Raw genomic sequence first — 11061 nt, 5'->3', positions numbered from 1 at the left:
AATATTTTTTTCTATTTTTTTGAATATTATGTATATAATTTATGCAACTATACAAACATACTGTGGTAAAAACTAAAAACTTAGGTCCTTGGAGCTTTATGGTCCAGGGGCTAAGGCTCTCTTTACTAATTAAATTCTGGCTTGAAATAATCGTTAAAGTGCATTATTACAGTTTTAGTTATGAATTATGAGATATTATCAAAAGTGAAATAAATTATTATTCGTTATATTAATGTTTTGTTATATTAATTAAACAATTATAATAACTTATGATGTTATGAATTTCTTAATGTACTGTAACGTCTGTAACTCGTAAAATGTATTTTGCTAAAGAGACATATCGCGTATGTATTAGTATTACTTCTGTCTTACAAACGTACAACATACCAAATTTTCGTTCAGTAAAAACTAATTTTGTGTTGAAAGCTTTTATTTAATCGAATACGTAAAGAAATTAAAATTATCTAATTTTATATACTTGACTTTTATAGTAATTCGATTTTTAAGATAGTTATGACTTAAATTACTACAATTTAAAAATGCTAATCTAATACAATATTGCCGGAAAAAAAATTACTGATAATCACTAAAACGCTTTCCTAGTATATGATGAGACGATAGCCAGCAGCAGTGATAGTTATTCGTCGAATTTCTTTGTGTTCCTTGTGATTATTATTACCCGGCGATTGTTGACTATATTCTCAAAATTTCAAGCATTTATCGAAGATACGAAACCTGTTATTGTGGTAACCTGGCTCCGACAGCAGGAAACCAGTGGTCCTACCAATGTCCTCAAGAATCGGCGGACAGAAAAAAACCAGGCGCCAATGAGACCATATAGGATATTTTCTTAAAAATTTGAAAAAGATTGACTATGACCATTGACCATATCCGAAAATCGGACACGGACGTTTTGGCGCCGCCATTTTGGCCCTGCCGCTTTGGCGCCAACTAACCTAATAGAGTATATATCAAAATTATACCTAAAAAATTATTTCAAGATAAAGTAAAAATATAAATATATAAATATATAGTAAAAATTAAAACATAGTGAATAGTTAATTATAAAATTATTATATTAAAAACAGTTACTCTAATGAAACATTGTTTGCAATGCCTCTTAAAAATAAAAAAAATTCTATTTTTATCATAATTAGAAACTAATTTTAAAATTGTTTTATCATTATCAATGTATTTCTTCTTTTTTTTTTTGATGGACTTCCACCAGCAACTAATTGTTCATAAAAAACGTCTTTTCCTGTTTGGATTTTTTTAAGGCAATTTATAAATGATCATATTGTTGGATTGCGCGATTTTGGTTTGTTAACACCCTTTGATATAAATTCCATATTTCTGGAGAAAATCATGGTGATCAACGACCTACTTTTCTTCGATTTTTTCTTACAGTCACAATAGATAACGTGCGATATTTATTGTCGATTGACATTTTTACAACTAACTATTTATTATATTTTCATTTCAAATTAATTGTAATACTTAACAAAATTGTAATTTTAAATATTATATAGAAATATTAGTTGGCGCCCAAACGGCTAGCGCCAAAATGGATAGCGTCAAAACGGCAGCGCCCAAATGGCGGCGCCAAAACGTCCTAGACCGCCCGAAAATACCTGTCACCGATCTAATACTCCAGCTTGCTGCTCGAGTGTGTCATCTAGAGAATGCCACTTATTTGAGGAGGTAGTTTGATGTGGAACAGTGCTTTCTATATTTAATAATAGGACAAGAATTCATTCTTCCTTTTTCATCAATTAGCGTCGTGCCACTACCGGGCCGGTGGCTTAAGGACCATTGGTCAGATTCGACTCATCTTCCCTCAAACACTTGTACACATTAAAGTATTTTAGAAAATAAAGTTAGGTGTAATTGCCATTAAAACAAGATACAAGTATTTATTCAATGAGGTTAGGTTACACTTAAAAATGTGATGACTGTATCAAATCAAAGTAATTAGATATTTCATTATTCTTCAAAAAATAATGTAAATAAATACAATTGAGTAAAATATTACATAGCTTTTTAAAAAAAAGTACTGTACTGGTATAATTGAGAATTAAATAAAATAAATTTAAGAATATTTATACATATTTTAAAGCAAGTGTAAAATTTGTCTTTTTTGTTAATATTTGTATATAATTAATTATTAGATAAAAACCAACGACCAATAAAATTATAAGACCTAATTCAAATATTTGACTATTCAGTACTTGTAGTTTAAAATTAATAAATTAGTTTAATATTTTCACATTAATTATTTTTTTATGAAAAATAACTAATAGTAGTTGTTTAAATAATTGTAATAAACGTAATAAACAATCATTGCCAACCTACAAGTATTTTATTTACATAGTCATGTATTAGAAATATGTATATAATTTGAACTTTTTAAAACTTTTTATAGAATTTACTTTAAAAACTTTGTTGATATATAATTTTTTAATGTTTTCCAATTCCTGTAACTTTACATTTTAATAGTATAAGGCACTTCTAGAGAAATGTTTAAAACATTCTTATTCTTATTTGTATACTTTAATTCTTTATGGACTAAGTAAATTATAAATAATACTACATTTGTATTAAGTTTAATAGGTATTTATTAACGTTTTATTAAAAATCAGGTATGAAAGTATCTGGTGATGAACCTAAGCAATGGCCGTAAGTCAAACAAAATTTAAAGCTATTGAAGTGCAATTGTCAATTAACATATTACCGCAATATGCTTATAATGCCAGTTAATCAAGTTTGTAATACTATCGATATTGGCGCAAAAATAGCGCTGGAATTAAAATATGAAACAACGGACGCGCACGTAAATAAAACTCATTTCTTTCTACAAAAATCATGTATACAAATAAGTTTAAAACTAATGAAATGATTGCTTATTTTTTTTCAGTTAATGTTCATAGTGTACATGATAATATAAATAGTATTACAACGTACATTTCTAGTGGACCGTTATTCGATAAAAAATATTAATTTTCTCACATGCATTTTTACTAGAGTGCCGAATGAGAAGAAAAAAGAATTGAACACCAAATCAATTTTTTTAGGAGTAAATTGTATTTAATAGTCGTTTTGTAATATTTAATTTTTTCGGAGTGAATTAGTATTATATTTTATTTAATGTTGTTTTCGATAAATATATGATGAGAGATATAGTAATGAACCAAATTCAATTAATTAAAAGTAAGTATACTTAAAGCTTATTACATATGTTAAATATTTGTCTCTATTAGAACTTTTTATGTACAAATATATATTATTAGTAAGTGGTTAAATAATATATTTTAATAAGTGGGTTCAATTTTGTCATATGCCATAAGTTAAAATGTATTGATGTCATAATAATATATTTATATCAAGTCGCATAAAAAGTTGATTAAATTATAAAAATGATTATGGTCATTACGGAAATGCTATACGTTATATTGATGGTGTTTGCTTTATTTTATATTTTGAAAAAGTATGTAAAAAAAGAAGAGAAAGTAGGTACTACTGTACTGTCTATATTAGGTACAAATGACGGACGTTTTAGCGATGGGCCTATTTGGCTCTAGCCGTTTTATCATTGTATTTTTTCTGTAATTATTTTAGCACCATCACCAACCACCAGATTTACTCATTTATAAAATAAATAGTTTTTTTTTATAATTCATAATGATTTTTAAAATTAATTTGAAGAAAAATAATAGTAGAATATAATTTAAGACGATAAAATATAAAATTATTAAACAAAAACAAACTATTTTGTAAATTTATTTTGATGTCATATTATTTATTGTATATAATTTACAAATATGTACAAACAGAATGACAGTTAAATAAACAGAACAAGTGTTACAAATGTTACGATTATTCAGTTGTGCAAAATAAAATGTATCGTTGATCCAACGTTATTTTGAAAAACATTTTAACTTCAACTAAGTTTTAAGAACGGGTAAGTAGTATTATACAATAGTCTAGAAATATCTCTTTGGTTTATAAAATAATGATTTAATGTTCATATAAAAATAATTTAAATGATATTCTTTTTATGGTGAATATTGTATAGACACATTAAGAGAAACGTCTTGTTTTAATCAAGTATGAAATTGTATAATACATTGTATTGAACACTGAACAATCTACTCAGAGATTCATGCAATGTTCATTTTGTTATTTTAAAAATTAGTAAAAATAAATGAGACCAACTTTACCACACCAAATATTTCACGGTTAATTTAACCGCACTAAATTACTACTATAATATTCATTCCTTATTTCCTATTTATTATACAATCAAGGTGTTAAGGGAGCATGATAATTTATAAATATTTTGACATTCGTTATGTGATGTTCATTGTATCTTAAGTCATCATGATCGTTGTTACAGCCATCTAATGATTTGGACGTCTGCATTGTGGTTTATGTTTGCTGTTTTGGCATTTTCAACGTCTGCCAATGGTTAGTATCTAATTGAAATCATTAAAATATTTATATTAAATACTTAAAATTTAGAAGATATGATGATTTACAGTTTCATTTTTGATAATTTACAATTAATTTATCTATGAAAAATAACAGTACTTTAAACTTGTATTTAAATACATTAATATGAATCAAAGCTCAAATGTTTTCTTTGAATCAATATTACGTAATTAAGTAGATGATTAAGATGTTAAGTCACGCATTTATTTTTATTTCCTAATAAGATATTGATAACTTAAAGTTTAAGAGAAATAAATAATTTTTATCATGATGATGATATTATCTTTAATTAAAACCTGTATTTTTTCATCTACATTACTTAATTGTCTCTATTTAAAGATTATGATTATAATTTTTATTTACTACTAATTTAGCTATTTTTCTTTATTTTAACTACTACATTCGTTGTGTGCTAACTATACCTGAAGTAGATATAAAATCTTTTCTGAAAGTATACACTCAATGATGAGTATGGGTAAATAAAATTTAGGTATATGTTCTTTAATAATATACTAATATATTTAAGATTGTTTCCCTGAGTATTTTTTGTCAGAATATAATATAATTATACATAATTTATTTTTATTTTTATGATTATATATATTTTATATATATACAAGGTTATTCACGAGTTAAATTACAGCATTTTTATCACAATATAAATATAAAATATTTATGATAAAAAAATATTTTTAAAATGAAAGTTATTTTATTCAGAAATATCTAAATTGATTAGTAATTTTTATATTTTCTTGGAATGTTTTAGGGGGGGGGGGTTTAGACGACTTAAAACATTTAAATGGTGGTCTATATATATTTTTTTTATCATAATGTGAAGATTTTTTTTGGAGTATTTTGATAATTAAAAATCGAAATTCAGACTTATGAGTATTTAAAGTTCAGATGTACATACGTATAAATATATTGTAATATATTATTAGAGTGGTTCTTATTTTTATGTATTTACATTTTTGTGAACAAATCCTCTAATTATATTGCAATTTGTACAAAAATGATTTACAAAAAATTTGAAAATAATTGGTTATCTTTAATCCGTGCCCCAAAATGGCCAAAATCTTCATAGGTTTTACATTATTAATATTTCTGTATAAATGAGTACAATTTATAAATGTATTGAGCAAATTAAATCATAAATATATATATATATATATATATATATATCAGTTGTTTCATATAAAGCAATATATTTTTAAATAAATATGAGTATACTGTATATTTATAATAAGTCGTAATATAGAGTAAATATAGATACTTGAGTTGATTTTTAATAAACTTTTTAGACATTTTTAAAATTATCTAAATTTTAAGAAAATAAAATATTTTTATGTAAGTTATGTTCATACAGGTTAGTAGAGAAATATATTAATGTAGTATCATACTGTGTTACATTATTCTGTGTATATATATTCTATTTATTTGTAAATTATTTTAGGCATTGAGTTATGCATTGATCTATTTGATTAAAGTAATAAAACAAATAAGCTATTTAAAATTAATTGCAAAATTTTTAATCCTATAAAGCAACACTAAGAACTTTTATAGATAAAATAACTTTCATATATTACAGTTAAAGATAGATAGGCTGTAATTTTGAGATTAAAAATATATAAGCTCTTAAAATTATGTTTGATTTACATTTAATTTTTATTATTTTTTTCATATAAATAAAACATTCCTACTTTCTAGGTTATTTCTAGTAAGTTTATTTGAATTATTTATAACATGATAGATTTAATAACGATTGCTCCTAATAAAAAGATGAAAATTATATTGTTTTAACTATTAATACAAGGTACTTAAAGTTATCGCTTAAATATTATCGGAATCACTATAAAGTATTGTATCAATTGTGCAGAAAACAATGTTAATGCTTAGTGACTACGAAATATCAGATAGTTTATATAAAACATCTTCGTGATATTCTTTGTCAAACGATAATAAAACTACACAAGTATTTATTATATGGCAATATTTTTCAAATTAAGTACAAATAAAATACTTATTCTTTGCATTATACGATAAAAATGACTAACTATTATTAAAATATATTTTATGAATATATATTATGATTGCGATGGAATTTAAAAAGAATACATCCATAATTTATTTAATAAATATTAATTAATTATTTAATTATTATAATTATTATTACATAATTTAATTATGTATTAATCTAATATATTTATAGGTATTAGGTACATTGTATACTGACGTACCTAACAATATATACTCTCTTTCACCTCAAGTTAATATATTGCAATTTTGAACTATATTTTATTTTAAAATTAGTTTCGGATGAGTGGCCATATACTATTAAAGATCATGCAGGTCAAAAGTATCAGTCACCCGTGGATATAAATACAACATATGCAGTCGCGAGAGATTTGTCAATTTTACATTATTCTGGTTATTGGAAATTTAACAGGTCAAGAGTGGAAATTTCTAATAATGGACATACAGGTATAGGAAGTTTAATACTATAATAACACTTGTATTGTTATGTTACACTAATATTTGGTTTAATAGTTTACGTTAAAATTGCCAATAATTCCGATAAAGTGCCATATATCACCGGGGGCCCATTATTTGATAATATGTATGAGTTCGAACAGATGCATTTTCATTGGGGTAACGATGATAATGGAAGTGAACACAAAGTCAATGGACACAAGTTAGTAATAATTCAAATGTTTGAGAATTGTCAAAGTTGAAAATTTTTAAAAAAAGTTCTGTAAAAAATACAAATATTTTGTACTTTTAGGATTTTTTATTTTAAAATATTTTAATATATACTATGATTATATCATAATATATCAACTTATTTATTATTGTATCCTGTAATTTAATTATTTTTTAAAGGATATCCTCAAGAATCAATACTTTTTAAAATTGAAATATGTTTTAAAACTTATTTAGGTACAGGAATAGAATACATAATGATTTTTTTTTTAAGATGATAAATTATTAGTTGTTAATAACTTATATTGGGTAAGCTTGTGATCCTCCATTTATTAAAAATTAATACATAAATACTTGTAAGTTATAAGTTATACCTTATTAAAAATTTTATTTGTATATATTAAAATATTGTAGAAAATATTCTGATCTAGATTAAGAAATTAAGCAAACTCAAAAATAATAACGATAAAGAATTGTAAAAATATAAATATTTCAAAAACGTTGTTTCGATAATGTAAAAAAATATTTTCTAAAAAGTTAAGACTTGTTGAAATAATAAGTGTTGACATTTAAATGGATCAATTTATACTCCACTGTAGTATTATAAATTAAATTATTGATTTTTTCAAGTATATTTTGATAATTCCACAAAACTTAAATATTACTCATCTAAATAGAAATAATATTCAATATATTTTTAATATTATAAATAATTATAAGACAGGTAATCACAAAAGAAAATCACATACTTTTTAACTAATTATGTCAGAAAAATATTCTTTAACTGAATGTTTTTAAAGTTTCTTAAAACTCAAATCATTTCATTGATATGGACACTCAATAAATTCGAGTTATAATTTAAGCAACATGTATTTAATTAAAAAAATTATGATCATACCTAGTATAATTCTTTGCATTTAAATAATTGATTTAAAATAATTAAATAAACTGAATTAACTATGTGTTAACAGTAAATGTTAATGCATTGTTTATTTTCTATGTTAGATATGCTATGGAAGTTCATATTGTACATTATAAAAAAGAGTACGGAAATTTTCAAAACGCTTTAAGTTACAGTGATGGTGTTTGTGTCGTCGGATTTTTTGGAGAGGTAATCAATTTTATATAAATATTTTATTTATACATTTATAACGATCAAATCTATTGTGCATTTTATGTTAAATTCTATACAATTAAATAAATATGTGAAAACACTGTATTTCGTATATCTTCAGTTATAATCATGAGATTACATATTTTGTAAAAATTGATACTTGAGTTCAGAAAACATAATTTTAATATTAATATACTATACGCAATATTTCCAAAAAAAATTATATAAGCCTATCGTAATACTTAAAGTAAAATAAATTAAATTAATAGATATATCTCAAAAAAATATCATGTAATATACTTAATGATATAGGTTGACATAACCTTCATTTATTTTTATCCTTACTTCAAATATTACCTGTAAAAAATTAGTAAGTTTAATACAAACTTATTTTTGTATTATATAGATATAAAAATACTTTGAATAAAAACTTAAAAGTTCAGAATTATTTTTGTATTTTAATTTTAGTGAATTTTTTTTTTTTTTTTGGATATAACTATATTTTTCTAAAACCATATTCAGTGTAGCAATTAAAAATTAAAACACAATATCAATTTCTCTAAGGAGCTGGTACAGTAGAACCCCTCTCATTCGCCCTTGGCTGGTCCGCCGCTCCGGTTGATCCGACCATAGTATAATCGATATGAATACTATGTAATTTAAATATATAATTTGGATTTTCTACTTTATAGAAGATATTATATAAAAATAATTGTTAGTTTTAATATTTTCCTTATCGCTTGTCTGCTTTAGTACTCTGACCTCTCTTGTATCGTTTCTAACGGTGTGCGTATTTTGGAATATTGCAGTTAAGTCTAGAATGTCATTTGCTAAACAAAAATGTGTAACTGGCTTTTTTTCTAAGTAATCTAAAATATAATACATTTCTGATATAATCTTGTATGTAATATATAAATAAAAAAATGTTCTGTATATTCTGATAATCCGACCTTTTTTGCGTTCCGATCACACCCCCAGTCCGGAAAGGTGACGGATTAGAGAGGTTCTACTGTAATAGTATATTTAGCGATATTGTGGTGAGAGTATGCGTGAGCTATTTCAGTCTTGGCCGACGGGGTGACTTTTGCGTATGAGCTGCAGTTGAGCGTTACATTCATCCAAAACTGAAGTTATTTTCCTGTACGAGCTACACATATTATGTTTAGTCATTCTAATTCATATAACGATACTTAAGTAATCTACCAATCATCTACAGGAACGTATATAGGATTTTCTTGAGAAGTGGGATATGAAATAACATTTTAGTGCTTATATAAATTATATTATTAATAATAGTCCTCCAAAAATAATGTATTATATCTTTAATGTTGGTAACTGGTATCCCAACCAATAATAGTTATAGTCTTTGATCATAAAATAAAATTGGGTATAGGTGTTGTAACCTCTTAACTTCAGTTACTCTGTGTAAAGGATTTCGGTTTCGATGCGATGATTAGATCTTATTTTAATTCTTTTGTTATTATTGTTTAATGTCGTTGATTAAATATAGACATTTAAACATGTATATTTAATCAATGGTAATTTCACTCAGAATTCACAGGAATACAGAATTACCAAGTTATAACTTATAAGTAGGGCTCGGAACTTAATGCCCTTAAAAAGCACTAAATATGCATGCATTTATGCGTTTAAAAAAGTACAAATATGCTCTAAAAATATGCACTTAAATTTTTTAGGTATATGTTTTTTGTAGTGTCTTGGAATGGATTTCTAGTTCACTTAGTAATAAATCTTATAGTTAAAAAAAACATGCAAATGTATCAACTTCCAAGCCCTACTTATAAATAACAATACTATACTGTTATACTGGGTCTTAAAAAATAAAAGGCAAGGGAGGGAATCTATCCTTCTTTAACTATAAATACGCTTCTAACCCCCTAGTACGTATTGATACGTTTATATATTTATCTGATTTGAACAGTAAATTCGTTACTATCCAAATATCGTTAAGCGCAAAAAAGTGTTTACTTTCTGTTGGGATTTTTTATTTATTTATAGGTATCACCAAACGACAATCGAGATATGGATAATTTTATTGCAGATTTAAAATATTTAGTTCAACCAAATTCGAAGATAATTAGAAGTTTCAAAGACGAGTTTTCTTGGATAAAGAAAACAGCTTTAAAACAACATTACTACGCTTATCACGGATCTCTAACAACTACACCATTTTCAGAATGTGTAATCTGGATTATTTTTACCAAACCCATCAAAATATCTAGGGAACAGGTAAGATTAATTCATTTTTTACTAAATGAATATTAATTTTACTTCTTTGAATATTTATTGAATTTTAATAGTTGATGGCATTCAGAAAATTACATTCAAGTCATCATGGAGTATTAATAAATGAAAATGACAGAGATCTTCAACCATTTAATAATAGAACAATCATTTATGGATATTAAATGTATAAAATGTTATTTAAATTAACATTGTTGTTATTATTTTTTCTATTTATTACTTTTTATAATCAATTATGTTTTTATCAATGTTATTCAAGCCTGAATTATAATATTTAGAAAGTCCAGAGCCAAAGTTTTCAATGAGGCCTTCAAAAAGAATAAATCAATTGTATTATAAAATAATTATAGTTTTAATTAGAAAAAAAAATGCATAGATAATTTTTCCTAAATTTTAATTTAACTATTAACTATATCAATTTTAATAAAAATAATAATATTATATAATAATATTTTTTTCTATTTTTTTGAATATTATGTATATAATTTATGCAA

At 24.4% G+C, this 11061-nt stretch overlaps 1 protein-coding gene across 1 annotated transcript; it reads left to right on the top strand.

Annotated features, from left to right (window-relative positions):
* Positions 1–3863: 3863 nt before the first annotated feature.
* Positions 3864–10734, top strand: LOC112599987 (carbonic anhydrase 1-like). The gene is made up of 7 exons (XM_025347118.1): positions 3864–3958; positions 4394–4464; positions 6799–6969; positions 7036–7180; positions 8194–8299; positions 10322–10552; positions 10624–10734. The coding sequence occupies exons 2-7, from the start codon at positions 4401–4403 to the stop codon at positions 10729–10731; spliced, it is 825 nt and encodes a 274-aa protein (XP_025202903.1). The 5' UTR covers positions 3864–3958; positions 4394–4400; the 3' UTR covers positions 10732–10734.
* Positions 10735–11061: the final 327 nt, after the last annotated feature.

The sequence above is a fragment of the Melanaphis sacchari genome, unplaced genomic scaffold (assembly GCF_002803265.2).
Source record: "Melanaphis sacchari strain LSU unplaced genomic scaffold, SCAv2.0 Contig583_pilon_pilon, whole genome shotgun sequence".
Taxonomy (NCBI): Eukaryota; Metazoa; Arthropoda; class Insecta; order Hemiptera; family Aphididae; genus Melanaphis; species Melanaphis sacchari.
This window is presented reverse-complemented; position numbering and strand designations above follow the sequence as displayed.